The sequence below is a fragment of the Lepisma saccharinum genome, chromosome 5, assembly GCF_977018435.1.
Source record: "Lepisma saccharinum chromosome 5, izLepSacc3.1, whole genome shotgun sequence".
Taxonomy (NCBI): Eukaryota; Metazoa; Arthropoda; class Insecta; order Zygentoma; family Lepismatidae; genus Lepisma; species Lepisma saccharinum.
Window position 1 is genome coordinate 4,266,494 of NC_139233.1, and position 23,335 is coordinate 4,289,828.

Genomic DNA, 23,335 nt, shown 5'->3' on the forward strand with positions numbered 1-23,335 from the left:
AATATAATTTATAGGAATTTTAGGGCATGTTGTGATTCCATAATTTCAAAGTTCTCCTAACTACAACCCTCTGTAAAACAAAAAAAGCTGTCCATAATATTTATTTGAAAGAGATTTCTGCATTATAGTACACGTTTTCTTTTGTGAATTGAAAGAAAATATTGCCGAGTTTACATTATAATTATTGTTATGTTTTAATTCACATTCTTTCTTTACTGAAATACAAATATAAAACATTGCAATTGATTCACACACAATATGTGTTAGGTATACTATAGGTGTGTCTGTTCTTGTGACAGATGTTTACTGTTCTTTCATGTACTGTTGTGTCATTTCTTATCTGTTCTAATGCTGTGCTTCTTTAACACTGACTTATTGCATGTTTAACGGGAGTTACATTACATATTTTTGTAACATTGTTGTTAGGTATATGAGCACACTTAATAATTGATTCTGAAGGTTCTACCTGCTACTTCCTCAAAGTATGAATCGTAACATTGTTATTTAATTCCTGCTTGATTGTGAGTGTTTTGTTTCTGCTTAATTGTGTTTATTGCATATGTTTTGTTTTTGTTATATGTAGTTGCTTGATTATACAAGTATCAGTGTACAGCACCAACAAAGTTTCACAATGTGTGGAAGATATCAAGGCAAATAACTTTTGTTTGTAATCCTTTGCTTGTTGATGCTGCGAGCCTTGGAAATCTTAATTTTCTATCCTCTATGGATGAGACAACATGCATAACCTTTCATGGTATTTAGTCCCCAGTATTGGGTGGGTCCCTTTTGGTTCTAGGGCCCTTGTGATGAGCATCAGAGATATTTTTGTAGGGGGGACCAAGACATTGATAAAACTTGAAAAGTAGAATAATAATTTGTATAATTAGACAATAATAAACTGAACTCATTCCAAATTATTAATATTATTTTATGCTTCGGGAGAATTTTCTACTCAATCCACCAAATGAGTGAATATCCAGTGCAACTCATTTCATTTTATACAGTTAGTGTACTGAAATGTATAGTTATTTTGTTTTGTTATTAATATCTCCCTCATTATGTAATACCTCCCTCATTCAAGAAAAAGCTTGAAAAGTTGGGGAGAATTTTTTTGCCATTACATTTATGTTTTACCACTCATATAAAACTCGAGGTAACTTTTGGAATTTTGAATGCTGTCGAACCATTTATTCTGTGGTTTAAATGGTAGAATGTGAAAATATAACCTAGGTCTTGCATTTCACACTCATTTTTCTATCTAACGCAGTGACCTTTGTTTATGTTATTAACAATGAAAATAACAAACTTTTTTTTTAACTCAAAATAAACTTTCTCAATTTCTGCCCCTGCACCCCCCCCCCCCCCCACCCGACACCCTTGTTCTTTATTCTATATTCTTACCAACACTTCATACATAAAGGACATGCAATTGCCCAGTTACAGGTTCTGCACATTATCCCTAGAGTTACTTCACTACAAAAGTTAAAAAGTGTTTCTTTAATTCAAACGCATCCAGTACTATTTGATTTTGATTTGATGTTTGTTATATAGTGTCACTTTTCTGCCACTTTTGGCTAATCGTAACAATGAGATGAGTGGTCACATGATGAAATTGATGGGATACCCACAAAAAGCAACCATGCTCAGGCGAGCCTGGGAACCCTGGTGCTGTAGCTTGTTGTGCTAACAACTCTGTCCATCAAGTATGAGAAGCAACATATGTGTGCATGGTGATGTATGCATAAGTTGATGGAAAGGGGTTAGGCCAGCGATTTCCCTCTTGAGGCATGAGATTGTTTTCATAGTTTATTTTTGCTTGTAATATTTTACCCAATTAAAAAAAATAGTCGTAAGTTCATAAATATTTGTTCCTCACTTTCATACATACATGATAAAAGTTTTGCTTTTTCAAGAGCTTGTATCATTGAAAGAAGGCCGTAATGAGCAAAATATTATCAAGTGATGTTTGTCGCATCAACGTCCTGTATATATAGTTACTGGCAACCTAAATGGAACACCTAAATCGTGTAATACGTCCCCTGCAAGACTTTGTGTGTTGCCTAACTCTGGTGTGTTGGTAGAAGTTGCCGTTGAAAATTTGCTTTTAAAATCCATTTGTTGCTGTAGGATTAGGCAACACACACAGTGCCTTGCAGGGAAGTGAGTATTTCAGGATCTAGGTGTTCCATTTATTTTGCTGGTGACTGTACATGTTGTGAAAGATACCAATGTTATGTGGCGACCCTGCGAAATTACTCGATTCACCAACTCCTGTTTAGAATTTGGTAAACAAATTAAACACATTAGAAAGTGCACATGTACAGCATGATTAGCATAAAAAGATATTGGAATTACAAAACCTTTTGATACTTAAGATATCAGAATGTATTGTGTGATCTCATGTTGCATTTGATCTTCATACACAAAAATATCACACTTTTTGAACACTTCTGAGAGCTTTATTAGAATATTAGTGTTGCTAAATTGTGAATGTTTTTTTTTTTCCTTCTCTGTGTATTTTGTGTGTCGCTTAATAGCAAAGGATGAAATCCATTGGAACTAATTGATTTGTATTAGTTTGCTTCTTGCCAAAATATCACACTGTTCATTTTAAATCTGGGCGGAATTCCTGTTTTTGTTGGCATTTCTGCACTGGGAATGAGTGCCTGCCTCAGGCCTTTGGTTCAGGAATCCAGTTTGGAATCTATAAAATATAATGAAATGGACACGCACATACAGACGACATGTAGATGTTAAAAAAAAATTGTATACTAAAGCCCAAGCGATCAAAGATCCAACTTGAACAAACACAGACTTCTCATCTCCAGATGCGGGGGGTCTCGAACTACAAAATACAATGTTGCCACATGGTGGATTTTTGCTCAGTCATAAACAGAGTATCTACCAGTCATGAAAGGCAAGAAAAGTTCAAGAAATTATACTTGCAGTAAAGAATTTTTGCCATCACAACTGATTGATTGATTATTTTACTTAACTTTTCTGCCCCTTTGGCTAATCGTGTAGATGAGGATAAATGGTGGTAGGATAGGATGGGGGAAGGGACAACCAACACAAGCTCCCACATAAGATTATACTGGCTGCGAGTCAAAACTTCAGAGCCTCAATACTCTGCCAAATGCAGTCCAGGATGCATTAATATATAAATGAAATCTAATTCTCTTGTTAAATACAGCTTGAGTTTTCATCTTAACTGGCCTTTTGGTAGGGGTTTTCCATTAAATAAATATGTATTTTCTTAATTGCTAATTTCCAACTTCACGTAAGTAGGGGTCATATAAATAAAGGTTAAGAAAAATGAAAAAAAGAAAAAAGGCCAAGAAAAGTCAAGAATTTTGGATTTGTTATTTTGGTAGACACCCTGATAAATGATACCTTCTGCTGTTCACATGCACCCACAAGCTTAGCCATACCTTGCTCTTTTTGGGGGTATCTTTGCTACCGTTTTGCAGTCCTGCATTAGTTTGGCAATGCAGAATACAACAAGAATTTCTCTTCACCATGGCAACTGAATAAAGCTGACTGGTTCAAGGGTTCATGTGCCACTCCTGCCTTTCCGCAGAAGAGACAAAAATAGTATTTCAAGTTGGTTCTTTGCTTGCTCAGGCTTTAAGATGTATATTACTTGCACCGTGTAGTGGTTGTCAGGTGGAGTCCTTTTTGCTGCAGTTTGGAAACATAGTGCTTCATACCAGCAAGTTAAAAAAACGAAAAAAAACTGCTAGATGTGACTTGGCAACACTTACATATAATTTAACAGGAACACTAACCATCAACCCAGTAATACGAAAAACACTTTCACATGAACATGAATAGATAGGCCAATGTTAACAGATATCCCATAATGTTGTAGTGCAACATATAGTGTTTCTTTCTTAGCCATCCAGAAAGTTGATCTTTAGCACTTGTTGGGATCAGTAAGAAATGCAGTATGCTTGTATGTATCATGAACATTTCAAAATATATTAACAGTTGTTTTTCTGGATCTTGCATGCTTTCTGCACAAAATCAATCAAGAAAATTTTAAATGGTCACTGGACTCAACAGTTGTAAAATATTTCATATGAAATGCAAAATAATGCCGTGAAACATTGAATGAGGTAAATTTAAGCATGTTTCTGACTCTTCCTTCCTATGTGAAACCATAACTTGTTGAAATTATTGGTAACTTGGGAAAATATGCAGTGTTGGTATTTGAAGTTGAGGGTAACACTTGTGTGCATATTTTGTGTGGTATTTTTTTTTTCAACAACCAATATCCTCAACAATATTATTGACAAATTAAGTGCATTAGAAACCAGCCAGGCTAACAGTGATAGTGTATATTGCTTGTACTGCAGGTTCTTTTTTATTTAAAAACAAAATTGTCCAGTTTTTAGTAAGTCTGGAACTTGAATGCTTGAATGCTTTTGATGCAAAAAATGAACTGAGAGAATGCTTTTTTTTCCTGCAGGCTTCTGGTTTAACGTTCGTGAATACGGCCTTGCCTTTGGCCAACCTCCAGCCCAGAGAATGTTTCCTCACGCATATTCCACACCTGTGCCCAAATTTGCGAAACATCTCTCGGCCACGCCGGAGCCCAAACTTGCGAAACATCTTGCGGCCACTCCTGTGCCCAAGCTAGTGAAACAACTCACGGCTCCTAGCATGGTAGCCCATCCCCAGGCCGAAATCGTGAACACGCCTCAAGGAAAGAAGCTATTGATTCGAGGAAGGGAAGTATCAGAAAACATGCTTAAAGCCTTACAAGCGGTGTGGTTGAAAAAACTCAAAATGACCAAAGCGGCTCGAGCGTTTCTCGTATCCATTTCGACGCTCTGGCGCTACGTCGGCATGTTGCATGTTTGGGTGAAGGAAGATAGTCTCATGGACTTCTTTAACTCATTACCTCCACTAGTTTTACCTGAACTAGTTATTAAGCCTCCAAGCCCCAAGGCCAGTGAAACGAATAAGGAATTTGAATATTCAGAGCCAATGCATGATCAAAAGTGAAAGTACCTTCACAAATGCATGACATCAAAAATTGTTTCATTATGTTGTTATAACTCAATTTTTACTATTATCTATGCAAATATAGTGATTTTTATGGCTGCTATGTAGATTATTGCATAAATTGTTACTCAGCATGTTTTTAAAACAGTCAGAAAATTAGCTGGATTTGGAGTTTATGTACATGTAACAAGACCCAGTGTTATGTATTTGCTTCATGTTTTTCTTTTATTTTTATACATAGTTCTCACATTCAGTTGAGAGTTGAGATGTGTGTGTTGTGAAAGTTATGTTTGCTTTAGTCCACATTCAAGTGTGCAATTGCAAATTTATCTTTGTATTTTTAATGTAAAGAAATTTTGCAGTAACGCTGCAGATTGTTATTTTGTGCATTACCTAAAGTAATTCTTAGCCTGTAGCTGGTTAATATAACAGCTGTAAAGTCATAGAATTATGTACTCTATACACACACTGGAAGTGGTTTTTATTAACGTTATGTATCAAATTGCTGATCTTCAGTGTTTTTTTTTAACATTTTATACTAATGACAAATACTGTTTGCTTTTGTTGAAGTCAGTTTGAGGATGCGATCAATATTCCAACAGCTAGTTGTTCTGCTGCTTGAATGGTAGATACTGATAATGTGAACTGCCCCAGGATAATAGTAGTAGTAGAAAAGGAAGGCTTGGTTGTGATAAACCATCAGACTTATTTTCTAATGCAGACAAATAGGAATGTGCGAATTAAAAGAAGTATTCAAAACTCTCGTATCATCTTTTTGGTGCTTGTTCTGAAATTTGATTTAAATTTCAGTCAAACTTTTTTAAATCCCTGCTCCGCTATTCTTTGATTTTTGTGAATGAGAAGGGTATGGGGCAGGGGAAAGGGGGGGGGGGTGAAGTTCCTTTAACAGTTTTCCAATTTGCCACATAATGCCAAACTTCCACCTGTTGGGAATATATTTGTTGCATGCTTGTTGGAGTGAAGATACTGGTAGCAGTAACATGTACGCTGGTTTTGTGAAGGAACTGTGAGTTGTGGTTGAGAAGTGTCTGGATGAAATGTAACCATTATTATCACAACTCTGTTTCATATTTGGTCTTGTCTTTGCATAATGCATCCTCGGGCATTAACCCTACATGGCCATGTGTCTTTTATGAGATTTTCATTGGTTTAGAAGGAAGATTCCATTGTCTTCCAGTCTTGTCTCACCTACATTTTGTATTTTCCGACTCTAGAGTCTTGTCAGCATAGTAAGATGCGAGTCCAATGCAGGGTCTCCACTATGATATAACGGTAATGTCATCTTCTTGTAATCAAGGGTTCCCAGGCTCAATACAGACATAGTGGTTTTGATAGTCACAATTAGTATGTCTGTGCATAAAGTGGACTTACAACTCAAAGAAACAAGTTCAGTGTGATTCACTGAGCTTCCTCGATAACAATGATGCTTAATCAAGAAGTCTTGGGTTCAATTCCCAGTTCGGGCAAAATTCAGTGGTTTTAATCCCACTTTAAACGTTCTCCTATTATTTTTAGTAGTGGGCTCAACATGCCAATAATTTCCCATAGTTTGGGTATTTTGAAGGATCTGTAAAAATTTGGTGCAACACTTTCGCAATTATCCAGAAAATTATGCAAAATTTGAGATGTCCGTGCATTTTGCACAAGTATGAAAAAAAAAATATTGTGTGATTAAGTGATGGCTATTTTAATATTCAGATGTAATTTGTGAATATTTTAAAGCAAAATTTTGGTGAATTGATGCATACAATTGCAGCAGAATACTTGATTCTGTGCCAATAGTTACAATTTGGAGGCACTGGTATCTGTGAGAATCTATATCAGCATCTGTATGGGTATCAGTTCAAAGTGGCATTGGATAAGCCCTACTTTTTAGTGTTTCAAAATTTTAATATTGTAAAATCACTACGAAAGTTGTTAACCTACATTTGCAAATAAGAACCAAATAAAAATGTTTTCTCGAATTAATTGTAGGAAAATATTAACCCCAAATGAGTGTTTACATTAGTCACATAGGCATGCATCATCAATATACTATTAATATGAAAGTGCCTTTTTGAGGCATGCAACTAGTTTCGATTCTTGGCAAGTCAATGTCAGAAACTGCACTTGAAGTGCACATGGTGGGCTTGTAAGTAAAGTGCCTTCTAGTACAGTGGACTCTTTTTAATTCGAACTCTAAGGGGCTACGAAAAAAATTGAATTATCCAAAATTCGAATTAATCTGAATGTAATAAATAAAACACACCATTGAAATAACACACTGTTTTAAACATAAAACTGCATTAATACACAAACAGTACACCTTACCTTAAAACTGCTATGTTTTATCCATATTTCCATCCAGGAACAGTATACTTATTGGAATATTCGCATCACGTGATTGTTTCAACCACTTTAAAACACACGCGTCAATATTGGGGATGCCGCCTCTAACACGCTTTCTCTTTCGCACGCACTTCAACTTTCTGATCTAATGTTATCTACTGTACGCACCACGTTTCGACATTGTGACTCCATAAAACACACAGAAAAATGACCCCTTCTGTCCGGCTATCCGCTCCCATCTCAACTTGTTTCCGAGAGGTTGAAGGTCACATTCCTACAAACAAAAGCTCTTGGGATTCCTGCTGCCCTCTCTTATATCTGCCGTCGGCACATCTGTTAACCACAAAAACAATATTTTCAAGAAGAAAAGCAGGACGAGTCATCTGTTGGAATTTCTTATGTAGCAACCACTTTGGTTTTTCTTGGAAAGATTTATGTTAAATTATTGGAAACCTGGGGTTTCAAGGGGAATGTGCTTTTGTTCGAATTATCCAAGTTCAAATTAAAGAGAGCGCACTGTAATTGCTCTGTGGTTGACTGTTGTCAAACAGTTTAGATGAGGCTTTTCCCCATCAAATTCGATGAAGCTATTCAATAGATAATTACTTTGCCAGGCTGAAATTAATCCTTTATCCTTTGTTAATGGCATGGTTTTGTTATTTGTCTACACTTTTGTTTTGTATGTTTGTCTAACGTAAGTCTTTCTAAACTATTCTCCGTGGGCTCAGCAGCCTATTGGGGCCCAAAGCCTCCTCAGCAGCTTCTAGACCATTATCTGCTACTTCTCAAATTGTGGGGCGTTACCCCCACACCCCCTATACGCCTTCATGGTGTGGTGCTATGCACAGGGGAACACTTTACTTTTTCTCAAATTGTCCTTGACATGCTGGGTAAACTCTGAAATTTGGAGTTCCACAGGAAATCAAACTTGTAGCAAAGGGGAAAGCCCTAACCGTTTGGCTATGTGGGATCTGTTATAAGTCTTGCTGTTGTGCTCTGATAGGATTCAGCATGCTCTTAAGCGCAGTTTTAAATGCAGTAAATATTAAGTTGTCCACATTCCTTCATTGGTGCACATTTTATTTCCTCAAAGTTTGAATTGCAATGCACAAAGAGAGCACAACTCCCCCCCTTAATATAACAAAGGATATATGAAAGTCCTCTCACATGCTTTCCAACCAGGTGATTCACATACATAGGTAAGTCAGTAAGTAGGTCACAAGCGCTTATTAAACAAACACAAAGTGATATACTGACTTGAAAACAGTTTTTATTTTGCAACTTAATCTCCAACATTGTGATACACTTATCCCATCGCTTTATCAGTTCCCCAAAACCTGCTGCATAAAAGTCTTTGGGTTGCTGTCCCTGACACAGTCACCTCACGTTCAAGATCTTCATCCACAAAATATTTGCCGCCAACATGTGCACACTTGTTTCGTTTGAGCTATGCTGTCTATTGTCGCTCTCCTTAAAGCTTGAATCATGTCCATGTACAGTCCTCGAATATGGTCGCCATATTTAAACTGAGCTGACCATGCATGCATCTGATATCTAGCAACTACTAACTGAGTATCATCAAGCTGGTTTGTGCTGCCACGTAATGATGCCTTTAGAAACTACTACTCTACTACTTTCAGCTATCCCACATCAGTTTGTGACCTATTTACTGATTTCTTGAACATATGCACCTGTATCTAAATATCCAAAATTGTACTTCTTTTTCTTTAATTTCAAAATAGAGCATATGCTCACCACAAGAGCAAATATCTGAAGGGTACTGCTTGACCAACAAGAGAAAAACTCTCTAACGCTGTCGTCTGATTTTGATCCGTAAGTGAACTGAAAGAGGGTGGGTGATGCAATCAGCTGTTTATGATGTAAGCCTGCCCTAGAATTGCCAAACTGCAGCATTCTTTAACACATCGTCGTCACATTTATTCAAATCCAAGTATCTGTATTATCATGAAGTAAATTGTACACAGTGAAATAGAAGATATAATATTTACCATTCTTGAAGTATTTGACAAGGAAGCAAGGAAGGAACAACAGGGAAGCACTTGGGCATAAGCAAATAGAATGCTTGAGGAGAAAACAAATAACTGACACTTTAGTTCATGAGTTTGCCATGTTTTTTTGTTTTTTTTGTGTTGGTTGAGCTGTTTTTCACAACCTTTTTATCATTGCATAATGTGCTCCAAAAGTTAGAAATAATTTGTACCATACCAGTGAGATATGCTAGAGTTTCGGTTTTAAGTCCACTTTGCACAGGAAGGCTAATTGGGACAAGGGGATCCGAACCCCTTGTGCCTGGGACCCCATGCTACTGCACATGTTGCCTGTTACATGGACTGGGCCATTTTTCTACAGTTTGCATTGTGTAGCCTCTGTTGGTTGCACATGCTCAGTGAATACTTTTATAGAGGGGGGAGGGTGTATGTTCCAGTGTATGGAGTTTTTAGTCATGTCAGATCAGTCTGAAAGCTATCTTAGGGAGATTTCAGATTGAAGTGACATGCGACACGTCAATCCAAGAACAATTTTCACACCTTAGCAACATGACACACTGCACAAGCCTGTGTTCAATTGGTGGAATCCTCAAACGACACATGTCGCTTGCCACTTTGGGGTGAAATCTCTCTTGATCTCATTTTCGATCAGGCTGTGTAAGGTTCATGTAACAACTTCCATTCTTAACCACGCTCGCTCGCACAAAGACAGCAGCATTATCAGTAACTTCCATTCAATCCACAGTTGCATTGCCATTTGTTGAGATAAAAAGTCCTGTGGTGCTACATAATAATAAATACAGGACCTTTTTTTCAGAAATCTGTTTGTGACTGTATGTATAAGCATGACTAGGTGTTCAGTTTATTTCAAGGTTATGTAATGTATTTTGTCAGGAAAAGAGTGCTCTCTAGTGAGAAATTAAGTTGCTATTGACAAATTTGATTTGTTAATAACTTGTGTATGCTACTTGCCATGCCATATCTTGAAATTTTTACCTATATTACTCAATTTCTTTCATTTTGTCGCAATTTGTTCTATACTGTAACACTGTAGAAGTATTTTGTCTACATTTTTCTTACATGGTTACTTTTATTCATGTATGGAGGGTAAATAAACAAGAACATTGATGTTCATATAGATGCAATTTTATTGTATGCATTTTGAGTTGCACTGCAAATGTATTACAGATCAGAACTCCGCAGTTTGCTTTATCAGTTTTAAAAAGAACAGCAGCTCATTGTTAAATGCCCCAGTGATAGGTGTTTTGTGTCCAAACACACGCAAATTGCACAATTGATAGAAGATTGTGCTGTTGTCTAGTAAATATTACATTGTATGTCTGAAGGCTGGATAGCTATATTTATCCTTCATATGACCATGGGGATGGGACGTACTAAGGCATGGTATTCTGTCGGAAATTGCCAATAATTTACTGGCTTAATGTAATACTCTGTAATTGCATGTACAAGGACATTTTTGGGTTGCAATGATACTTTGTCATTGAGGTTGTTACAATCCATTAGTGTGTGACCGCAATTCTGCCATTTACTTATTGTTTTAATGAGTATTAGGGCTGTGTGAATACCAGCTCATACCTTTCCAGAGTTTGAGTATTATTCGGGGTTGCAAAAATGCAGAGCATTTGTTAAGTCCCTCCGGGATTTCAAGTCGATAGCTCAGTAACCATTTCACTCACGGGGAACAGAGCATGTCGGTGAAAAGAGAGAATATCGAAGTTTTTAACCTACCTGATATTTACTCCCTTGTTGACTCAACGGAAACGCACAACACGTGTTTCATAGATTCATGCAGAACTTACCTTTAAAGAGCACTCAGCCCCAATGCTATGACAGCTGAAAGAAATTCACCTCCGATTCTCTCGAAAATTACAAACTCCAGAAGTCGATCCTGCAAAATAGCTCCTGCTACACATGTTAGTTTTGCGAGATGCAAACAGCAGTTTCTTCAAATTTTTTACACCAGTCTCTTGTGTTGTTTTGTCTGTTGGTTAATCTGTACAATACTTGCTTCAAACAACGTTACAGTGTAACAATTGACTCAGTTTTAGCAAATTGCAGGACACAAAAAAGCTTTCTGTTCCCCTGAAAATGCTGTTCTTTTGCACACTACTGCCTCCTAGCAGCATCTGTCGTGATAAAACAAACTTCAACATTTCCCCTACTTACTGGCATGCTTTTATCCTGTGTATGTGGGTTTGCTTCCACATGGCCAAACTTGAAAATCCCAAAGGAACTTATGAAACATGTGTAGCTCAAAATAGTAACGGAGTTTAACTATTCTAGAAACTTAGTAAACAATTTTGTAATTGACAGCTATCTTAATCTTCTGATGTAATTCTTGAATATTTGAAAGTAAACCACTGATAAAATGATGAAGGTAATTGCGGAACACACATGTTAATCAATATTAGTTTTTGCTTTTTTAGGTTAAACCAATATTTTTAGTACATTTGTGATCACATACATGAAAATTAACATGTTCTTATTACACTGTATTTGAAAAATAATAAACATTTGGTAACAGTTTAGTATATCGAAGACACATTAAAATCGAATATTTTGTGTTTTTCATGGTTCGTACTTACCAATTGTGTATTGCGGAACATAGTTCAAGGTGTCATTATGCTTTTTGCACGAAAAGAAACACAATTTTTCACATACATAGTGATATTTTTTATTCCTTTCTTCGCTTCCATAATGCACAATATGGCGGGCACATCTGGGCTCACGGTGTGGGTATACAGTGTTTCCAACCTCGTTCACCGAAAAATACCTACTATTGTGTTCGTCACGTGTGCAAATGTACATTATGCACGGGTAGCTGACGGATAGCCTGGGTAGCTGACTGATAACCCCACAAACCATTCCCAGATAGCCCAATGAACAATTCACGGATAGCCCCATGAACCATTTCCGATAAGTTTAGGTTAGGTTTGATTAGGTTAGGCAAGCATAGTTAAAAAAGGGGCAGGTTGGAAACACTGACAGGGGCTTACGTCATCAAACGTACGGAACATTCGGTTCATGTAGTGGAAGGTAATGCAGGCAAGAGCTTTTGTGCATCGAAGAGATATTTCTCTTGAAAATACATGATTTGCCGGTCAAATATATTCCACGATGAAAGAAAATACCTCGACGAACATTGGAAACCTTGGAGAAACTCATTTCCATAAGTAGTTTCTTTTGTAAAAATGAAGAAATGTGTCTCCGATATACTAAACTGTTACAATTTTCAAACATCGGTATCTGTGAGAAATGACAAAATAGTGGTATTATTTGAAACTGATATCGACTCAGACCTAATGAATATAAATATAGCTTCTATGTACTAGTTTTTCACTTCAAATTTTGTACTTTAAATGCAGTTCTAAATATGCTACCTTGTTATGACATAAAATGTATACAGAGTGGGTGAGAAATTCTCTATACCCTTGCCATCAAGTTAGATGGTTAGTGTCCCTTAAAAGAGATAGGTAAGTAGTAGGTAGATATTCAGATTGTTGTGCTGCTGTTGATACAATCAGGCATGCAATACTCATTTAAGTCAATAGAATTGAATATTCCATGTTCAACAATAGAGAACCACAAACGAAAAGATTTCAAAGAGCAACCCAGCCATTGAAGCATGTCAGGTTTTTTTCAGACCAGAGTGTTCAGTACTCGTGGAAATTCGTAGTTGGAGGGATGCTTTATCGAATTCGGGGATAGGCTGAGGGATGCTTGCATGGATGAACATGGAAACATGACATTAGGAGGGGGATACCTATGCAAATCCCCCTAGCTTGGGGGGATGTTTTATTAAAACAGCTCACCTCCCCCCCCCCCCACACACACACACACTCTAAACTCTGGTGTTCATAAAGAATGTTCTTTTTTTAGCTATTATTCTGAACTTCCACCACGGGAGCTTTTATTTTTAGTCCAAGCAGAATCCCAGTATTTACAGTGATATGAACATAATTGACTCCATACGATGGTTTTGGTTGGGAATGATATATCATCTGTTTGAAACCGCAAAAGGAAGATAGCATTATTTACTCCATTTTGATGGAAGGGATGTTGATACTTTTTCCCACCCTGTGCATTAATTAAATATGCTAATGAATGGTTTAAATTCTTGGTTGCCATTTTATACAAGATCGTTAAAACTTCGCATGAATTCATCCCTAATATGCCATGACATTTAAAAATATATTTGGATATATTGATTTGCCACGTGGTGTGGTACCCAGCTGTGAAGTTGGAGGTCCCAGGTTCAAACACAGAAAGCATTAATCCGTATCTCATTATCCTTACTATCACCTTTAATCCTGGGTAAGGCATGAATGTTATTTGCTCTTCTTTTTACTGATAACTATGTTGATAGAAATACATGGCTTGTGACAAAAAAACGAAAGAAGATTAATTTTATTCTGAAAGGTGTGAAGAAACACTTCAGTTGGGAGGGGTGATTGCCCCTCCACACTCCCTATAGATCCACATGTGATGCTGAGACATAAGAACTGGTATCAACCCAGCTTTTGTAATATTTTTTTGACTCATTTGTTTTGTAAAGTATATTATTAAATAATAACATTAAGCGCAGTGCAGCTTTTCATGGAACTTACTTTAAAATTCATGAAAGATATTACACTGTCAGTAACATCATCATTTGTACTTCTTTACCTTATACAAAGTAACTCATAATATGTAATTAGATGAAGGTTTAAGGTGAATGAACCATAATGCTCTTCCATATTGATATCTCTTATTTTATATTTTTAACACAAAAACCAAAAAAAGTTATATTGAATTTTGCTAATGCTGAAGTTGTTTACAAAAATACACACGGTACTGTAAAAAGCAGCTAACGTGCAATAACTAAAATGTGTGTGTTGGATTTTTTTTAATAATACATGTATGTAACTAATATATGTATGAAGCTTTGCATTAAAGGAATCTCAGGTTTTTAAAAATATTTTATGTCTTTAAATTTATTCCCTACTGAAAAAGAATTAGAATTTTAAAATGTGTGATTTTTTTCCTTTGTGTTATGATTTGGGTTGAATCCTTTTCCCCGAGTCAGAAGGGTCGATAAAAAATTGGAAGGAGAAAATAAACACCAAACAAAATGAAAATTTCTATATTTCACAGTCTGGCTGCATATGGACTGGAGAAAAAAGATGGTGTCATACGCAGAAACAGGCATTAGACAAAAAGGCACTTTCACCTGTGTTTTGCCAGGTGGTGGGTGGGTTGGCAGTCACCAGTGTTTTGCTGTTTAAAAAAAGGCGCAGATACATGTGTCCAGAATCAAAGAAGTGTTTTTTTTTGTTAGGGATGGTTACTGAGCAGACAGGTTGAGTCTGGGGCTATGGTGACATGTAGCCTCTTCCCCAGCCTTTACGAGAGGATATGTTGGTTGACAACTCTGAAACAGTGTTCAAGTATGTTTTGTGGTTGTTGGTATGGATGGTAAAATTGGAGTTTTGGTTGTTGACGAGTGACTGTTGATTCAAAAATTGAGATTTCACCCAGATAAAAGGTGCATGTACATTCTCATCTGCCAGAGTGTGGTGACTTTTAGATACAGTAAACAGAATTGTAATATCAGGGTGTCTACCAGTCAAGAAATTATGCTTGTGGTCAAGAAATTTTGCTATTTTCTAGTGTGAATTTTACACTGTTATATACCTGTACTGGGATTTGATAACATTGAATATTTGGAAATCTACAATTGTATTGAGTTGTGGTTAAGATTTGTTCACTTTGTTCCTTAAGAATTACATTCTTGTATGTAAAAATATTAAATAATGTAATGTGGCCAGGATGAAGTCTGAAGCATCAATTTTTATATGTATTAATAATTAAAGCAAGTCTTAATCTCTTGTTAAAGTACAGCCTCAGTTTTCATCTTAACCGTCCTTGTGGTAGGGGTTTTTCATTGAATAAAAATATATATTTTCTTAATTTACAACTATATCCAAGTAGGGGGGAGTAAATAAATGTTAAGAAAAATGGGGGGAGGAAAGAAAGGTCAAGAAGTAGTCATGAAAAAAGTCAAGAATTTTGGGTTTGTTATTTTGATAGACACCCAATTAAACGGACCCATTATCAGAACATAATTAGGGGAAAAAAATATTTTTTTTCTCCAAATTTAGACTTGTTCATTTTGTAAAATTGTGCTCCCACCACCATTGTTGCTCATGGCCACTACTTAACTAACCACACGGCCATGAAAATAGGCGGTGGGGCAGAATTGCGCTGGTGCCAGATATGGGAAGAGCAAAGTGAGAGTGGGACAGAAATTGCTGGTTCCCGTGCACTCTGTGGCAACGTCAACAGGGCTGCGTTACCAAGTTCGAGCGTCAGACCAATCTCTCTCCGGAGCACTTTTGTGTCATCCCTGACCTACTGAGCAAGCACTGTCAGTTTGTATCAGATGGGTTACAAAGACCAACTCTACATTGAGATCTTTCATTGTCTTCAACCTCAGAACACACGGGTTGTGCTCCGACGTGGCAACAGCGTGAACATCTGCCACCTGCCTAATTTCATGGCTGTGAGTTTAAGCAGATGATCCAAGCTGATGAACAGGCCATTAGAGCATACTCTTAGCAACAAACAGGAATAGCCTTTTGCGACTTAAAAATAGCTTAGCATTTAAGGTTAACCAATATTTTGCAGCATTAGTGCGAATACAACAATATGAATATCTGTTCTGCCTTATTTTAAACTGTTGTAGCATGTAAGTAGTATTTTATTTTATTGCAATATTCATGAATCTCTGTATGTAATATTGAAGTATGTAAATCATTGGTAAGCAGTGTAATGAATCATTTGAAACAAAGGACCACTCTTCATTCATCCTTGATTGTCCCAGGAGGAGAACAGCATACAGCTTTACTGGATTTACAGAGGCCCTCAGATTCTACCAACATCGTTTTAGCACCCTCTACTCATCACCATTCGAGACAATGAATACATTTTTATGAAGTTAACCATTAATTCAAAGTAAAAATATCTATATCAGCATTATTGTAAAGATATTTTACATTGATGAATTTCCTCATAGCAGATGTGGTTTTGTGGTTTCCCCTACACAACATTGCAGGAGAGAAGTTTTGTGCCTAAAGCATACGTACAATTGGGCTGTAGTTTTCAAAATATGTGAGTGCATTCTTCACACTAGAATTGAATTTTGATTTCTTGTTGTAAATCCATTTTATACACAGATGGGTCAATTGGGACTGGAGTTACAGTTTAAAGTGGGATCTGAAACACTGTGCAATGTGCCTCTACTGGGTATCAAACCCAGGATCCTTTGATTACAAGGCAATGCCATACCACTACGCCATCGGGGAGGCCTCTTCACACTATATATTATTAAATCAAGCATATATCATGCATTTACAGTTGAAGTTTTGCATTTCATATTCTACACCAGCATGCTCTGGTTGTTTTCAATGCATATTAATTTTTAAATTTAAGAATATAGTCGAGCAGCTTTCCCATTCTTCTCGTTCAAACAAGGTTGAATGAAGATTGAATATTATTAAATTACATAAATCGTAGCCATTTTCAGGGATACAAGGTCTTGTTAAATTCAATCACTTCAAATTCATTTATTATAGATTCAGGTTGCTATTCTATTTATTTTTAATGTTTATTTTCTTAAATTCAAAATATTAGTATAGTGCATTGGAATTTTTGTAATAAAGAACAAGCCCTGATCCGTACTTTTTTTTCATTGACAGACCCGACAGGATATGTGGATGAGGCTTCCCTGAGTCAGACGAGAAGTAAAATAATTCTGAAGTCACTGTCGGCAAGAAAAAACAGAGTTTTTAAACTGAGAAAGGGGAATACGCAAAACTTCATGAAAGCTATTGAAGATGTTCGTCAAGGAAAGTGTAGCTTTATCACTGCAGGGAAGATGTATGGAGTGAGCCACATGACGCTTTATAGATACTATCTGAGCATGGGGTACCCTCTGTGTCGTAAATCTAATCGTGGACCGACACTATACAATCCAAACTATGATTTTAATTATGATGCATCATGGCATCATAATGCGTCTGAGACAAATTCCATGGACTCCTTTACGGAGCATAAATTTCAGGAATGGAACTGAAAAATGTGAATGCAAGTGTGATAATGCTGTTACAAGTGTGCAAGGGAGTTGGGTATTGGTTTGGTAGATGAAGGAATGAGCTAGATTGTGCCAATGTGTGCCAATGTATTATTTTTCGAAGACGTAGACAAGTAACACAGATGTTTGCTTGGAAAAAGGATATGTTTTGTCTAGTTTGTCCAGTTCCCCTCCCCTTACACATGCTGACACAGGCAGACAAAATGATTTATTTTTCTTTAAAAAGACAAATTAGCTTAAACCTAACAAAATGTTACTGCATTTTAAGTTTTCTTACCTTGGTCCTGCGAAAAAATGTAAAATCGAGTTTCCATTTTGAATGTGTTTGAGTTTTACCGAGCTAATTATTTGTCACATTTCATGTATATAGTAGGGATGAAACAGATTCATTGGTACTATGTTGGCCGATATAGGCATATCTTTATTGGTAAAATAATCATTAATTTTACCAATCTGATAGGTCTACAAATATCTTACATGTAGAGCAATATTCTGCAATTTTGTTACTTTTATGGATATTATAAACATTTTGTTATAATTTCCATTCCGTATTTTTTAAAAGTGTGTGTAAATATGCAGCTTCTTTTGTATTGCAGTCAACCGGTAACTTGCATTTATTAAGGAAGTTAATGATTCATTCACATTCTTCAAGGACTATTTGTAATTTTATATCGAGTCTGTAGAATATTTTTATAGGTAAATTTTATATCGGTATTTGCCAAAATTTCATATCAGCCATCCCTAATATGTAGGAAAATGAGAAACAACTATGTTCTGGTTTATTTAATTCATGAAGCGGAAGTTACCTTAATATTTATTTGATTGCATGCGTAATAATTTGTACTTTTTGCATTAACCCATTTGCCTCTTTTGATGTGTGTCACCCTAATGATTCAGTTTGGTCCTCACATCATTTGGTGTACAAGATATAAGCATGCAGGAGCCATTTTATTTTTTCTTATTAATGCCCAGAGATTTATTTATATATTTTATCTAAAGTTTCAGATTCGGTACTGAATGGCCATTTTGTACTGAAACAGTAACAGCAGGAGAAAATAGCAACAAAACAATAGAGTATAAGTCACGAGATCGTAATGCGTTAATGACTGCACAGTTCAAGACTTAGACCCCTGGTGAAGCCTGCATTTTTTCAGAAATTTCTACATAATACAAAAAAATATTGCAGTGCCATAAACGTAGCCTTGAGCTGCAAACTTAGCCCTGAAATATGCATCTTGGGTGTTACAATGAAGTGAGAGAACATGTCAGTGCAGTGGAATCCTTCTCCATTTCTCTGAATATTTTGAGGTGTACTCAGGGTTGGCAAAGTAATTTACTCATTATGTTTTTACATAAATTACGCATAATTTAGTTTGCATAGAAACCCAGTTTTTTACACAGATGTAAAGAGCTAATTTTCTTTTGTAAATTAGTAATATAAAAACTACTTCAATTATGTTATGTTTTAAACTTTAATTTTCTTACATATTTCAGCACAAAATCATTATTTTCTGAAGATTGTTTATACAGTCACCTCATACCCTCACTAACAAATTTTTAAAACTAGAACTAGTTTCTCACGTTTTTAAAAATTGAGAGACTTGTTGGATCTTGCACATAACATAACGATTAACAACAATTTATTTGGATTGGATTTTAAAGTTTTAGTGACAGCTTTAAATTCCTTTTTAATGCGATTGTACACTTGCTTGATTGAGTTGGTGTTTTAAGTCCACTTTATGTACAGTAAGGCTAATCAGGACTGTACCTACAGTTTAAAGTGGGCTCCAAACCACTATGTGTGTCGACCGGGAATCAAACCCGGGACCCCTTAATTACAAGGTTACGATGATACCACTGTGCGATAGGGGAGGCCATATACTCTTTTTTTTTTTTTTTTTTTTTGTTAAATGTTCAATAATTTTTGTTGTTTAGATACATTTTCCAATTATTGATAATATTAAATGTCCAACTATTATGTGTACACTTGCATAGGCTAATTATGATGTGAATGTGAATATGGTAGTTTATAAAATTTCAATACAAGAGCACATACAAATTCAGAAGGAAAGCTTCTTAAAGCCTTTTTTTGTTTTGTGCCACTCCCAACTGCCGTACATAACAATAACCATCGCAAAAAGAAACATGTTTTCTTTTAATTTCTGTGTTTTATTGTAGTTATTTACGTACTTTACGTATTTGATGTATTTTTACACGTAATTTAAGTGTCATGTAGAAAACCTTTTTTATGCATAATTGCACAACCCTGGGTGTACCATACTCAAACAACAGTTTAAAATATGTTCTATAAGAGTAGACATTTGTCTCAAGAAATGAAAAATTTGATGTCAATATTACAGTAGCCTTATTTCTATTAAGTATTATATCAAGTACTGTAGAGCCGGCCCCTGTGGCAGAGTGGTTAGCACATCATGCTACGATGCCAGGGGTCCCGAGTTCGAATCCTGGCCTGGGCATGGATATTTCATTCATTCATTTCATCACTAATCCCCATCTTCACAAATTAGCCAAAAGTGGCACAAAAATCAAAGTAAAATAAAGCAAATCAAATCAAGTACTGTAGAAAGGCTACTAAATCATGGTCCAAGGATACCACCAGTGTTAAAAATGTGTAGGCAAGTGGATTAAATTGAAATATACATATTGTTACATGTAGAAACACCTCGATCACGTAAATAATTATAATGTCAGTTTAGTCAAGGCACTATCCAATAACAGAGTCATGTACAGAACATTCCCTGACATTTGCTACGAGACTCGGCAGCAAGCGGCCCGGCATCAACGATTGTCTTTCCCGGTGAACGGGATCTGCGACAGTCGCACACTACAGTCTGTTTTTTTTTTTCCGCTCTCCCTGCCTTAGCGCTCTTTCCCTTTCTGTTGACATTGTAGACTGATGCCAGTATAATCCTCCCTTGGAAGTTGTGTTGTGTCATGTCCGTGTGTTGAAGATTGTGGCTTAATATGGCACCACAAAAGTTTACATTACAACAAAGGATTTATCTTGTCGAGTTTTACTTCCGAAAGAGGAATTGTGGAGAAGTGCGACAACGTTTTGCAACGAAATTTCCTGGTGTTCCCGTTCTACATAGGACCACTATATTAAACCTCGTAAAAAAGTTTAGAGTAACAGGGTCAGTTCTGAATAAAAGTGGAAAGAAAAACCCACATGTACTTACCGATGAAAAACTCGATGAGATAGGACAAAGGTTAGAACAGTCTCCTCAAAAATCTATCTGCCGACTCTCACAAGAAACGGGTGTTGAAAAACCCTCTAGGTCCCCTGATTTGTCAGCGTCCGATTTTTATTTATGGGGAAATCTAAAAGATAAAGTATACAAAGACAATCCGCACACCATCCGTGAGTTAAAAGAGAGTATTGTATGAGAAATCGGGAGAATTACAGTAGACTAACGTGTAAATGCCAATTTCCTTTGGAGATGCCAGGAATGTGTTGCAGCATTTTCAACACCTTCTTTAGTACAGGTTAGTACACAATATGAAAACTGTAATTTTAATAGCCGACTCTTAACGATTGTCGCGGACTCCATTCTCCGGGAAAGACAAGTGCTGACGCTTGGCCGCTTGCCACTGAGTCTCAAAGTGAATGTCAGGGAATGCTCTGTATATTATATTCTGCCTTTGTGTTTAGTCAAAATGTGTATGTATGTGAGAGATATTTGCATAGTGAAATTTGAAGTATGGATTTTTGTATGTATGAATACATAAAGAAAGGAGATACGTTAATCGTTCGAAGCTAATGTGTTACTATTTAGATGGTGCTCCATTATGATTTATCTTCCATTTCTTGTTCCAAGTTTATCAACTACTTCTCATTGACAATACCAATACTTAAACTTGATATTGTTCACTGACGTATGCTTTTTGCAACATCTGACATTTTGCAAACAGTTAAATTAACAAAATGTAATATGATCCCATGTGACACCAAGTTAGGGGCTGAGAAAAGAGCATTTAAAAATTCCTCAACAATACATTATCAGAAAATCTAAAATTATTACTTTTTTCATACTTTCTGCCAAAAGTAAATGAAACTCATGACATCAAGGCCTGGTTGATTTGATATGGAATAACCTGTAAGGACAAGTATAGTAGAGTCGAGTTGGTGTTTTAAGTCCACTTTATGCACAGTAAGGCTAATTGGGACTGTACTTACAGTTTAAAGTGGGATCCGAACCACTATGTGCCTCCACTGGGTATCGAATCCAGGACCCCTTGATTACAAGGCGACAACGCTACCACTGCGCCATTGGGGAGGCCCCGCACACAGATGAAAAGTATGTAGTGAATAGTATAGCAAAATGGAAGATGTCAATGTAATATTAATTCATAATCTGCATAATTTTTAAAATTTTAATTATTATTATTACATACATGTATATTTGCATCTAGTGCATTACCATGGTTCGGAATACTTTCTTGTTTTTCACTGAATATGAGTAAGTTGATATATTCAAAGTTAAAATGCCCTAGGATGCCAAAAATTTTGAGTGAGGCATTGATTTGTAGACAATTCTGTTTTAAATCACTATAATGATACTTTCTCTTGTATTTGGTCATTTCTGCTCAATGTCACAATAGTTAGTTAAACTTATGCTACTCGTAGTTATGATTATTATTATTTGCATCATTACTATTTGCAGCCAAATTTATTTTTCGTTTTTATATGCATTATAATGTATGATGATTTTTTAGTAATTATTTAATAAGGAACATAGTAGATGTAAATAGTTTATTGAAAAGTTAATGAATGAAATGAAATACTTTGAGTTATGTGAAATTTGTGTTGACAGGGTACAAGAATAATAAGATTTTTTTTTAACTTTTCCTATAAGCCAACATTGAGTTGGTAATAATTATTACTCAATAAAATATTATAATAAATATTATTAATAATATCAAATAAGCTTCATATTTAAGCATGTAATAATTCAGTCACTCTTGTTTTTGTAGCATTGTCATTGATTTCAACAAAAAAAACATGAGAATTGCTTAACTCGTAACGGGTGTAGCGTGGTCCCTGGGACCTTCGGCCTAGAACAACACTCTCATTTTCGGAAGCAATAACATACACTTCCTTGTTCTTTTGAGTAGCTTAATATTTTGGAATATCACGTAACCCCCTCCCGGTGGCACTTTGCTCGCTGCTTTTTAGTTGTGAAGCAATAGGCACTCGTGTGTCCCACGGACCACACAACACCTTTTACGTAAGTCTTTTCGATATGGAACCTGGTGTGAGAATCAGAGATGACGATCCATCTTTTAGTGAAAATGTGCTTGCCACACTTAAAGAATTTGGAAGTGGAAGTGAATTGTCAGATCTGTATTCTGATAAAAGTGATAATGAAACACTTATTTCCATCGACTATCATTGTGATCGTAGAGCTTTACCCCTCATTTTGACATTGTGCAGAATTTTTTTGTGTTTCCCTTTTTTATGTGATTTTGTTATATTTGGGTAGTTGCATGCATGTTTAGTGATAATTGACCAACAAATGCATTGGTTTTTTTTATAATTATATGACAATGTACCGTGCGTCCATTTCGATCTTCAGCTGAGTGATCGGGAGAAGCATGGCGGGCAGTGCTGACGGAGATGCCGAAATTTGCGGCCTGTAATGCCCGCTTATTTTTATGGACATATGCAGACATTTATATAAATATTGCAAAACGAACACTAACCTGTGTTATAACATGCAAATGTTCTTCTGTAATTCATCCAAGTTCTGCTCTTATATACACAAATAAATACGCTATAGAAACGATGGATGTT

The 23,335-nt window shown here is 36.1% G+C and overlaps 1 protein-coding gene across 5 annotated transcripts in view; it reads left to right on the top strand.

Moving 5' to 3' along the window:
* LOC145987616 (uncharacterized) overlaps positions 1-23,335 on the top strand; it is a 122,134-nt gene that overhangs the window by 84,778 nt on the left and 14,021 nt on the right. The window contains exon 7 of one of the 5 annotated variants that reach the window (XM_083122011.1): positions 4,472-14,388. The exons of 3 other annotated variants lie outside the window; for them this stretch is intronic. In XM_083122011.1, the coding sequence (XP_082978137.1) occupies positions 4,472-5,010 (539 nt within the window). In that variant the 3' untranslated portion in view covers positions 5,011-14,388. Of the gene's footprint in view, positions 1-4,471; positions 14,389-17,125; positions 17,780-23,335 lie in introns of those variants that run through there. One more of the 5 variants, XM_083122012.1, reaches the window with a different exon arrangement.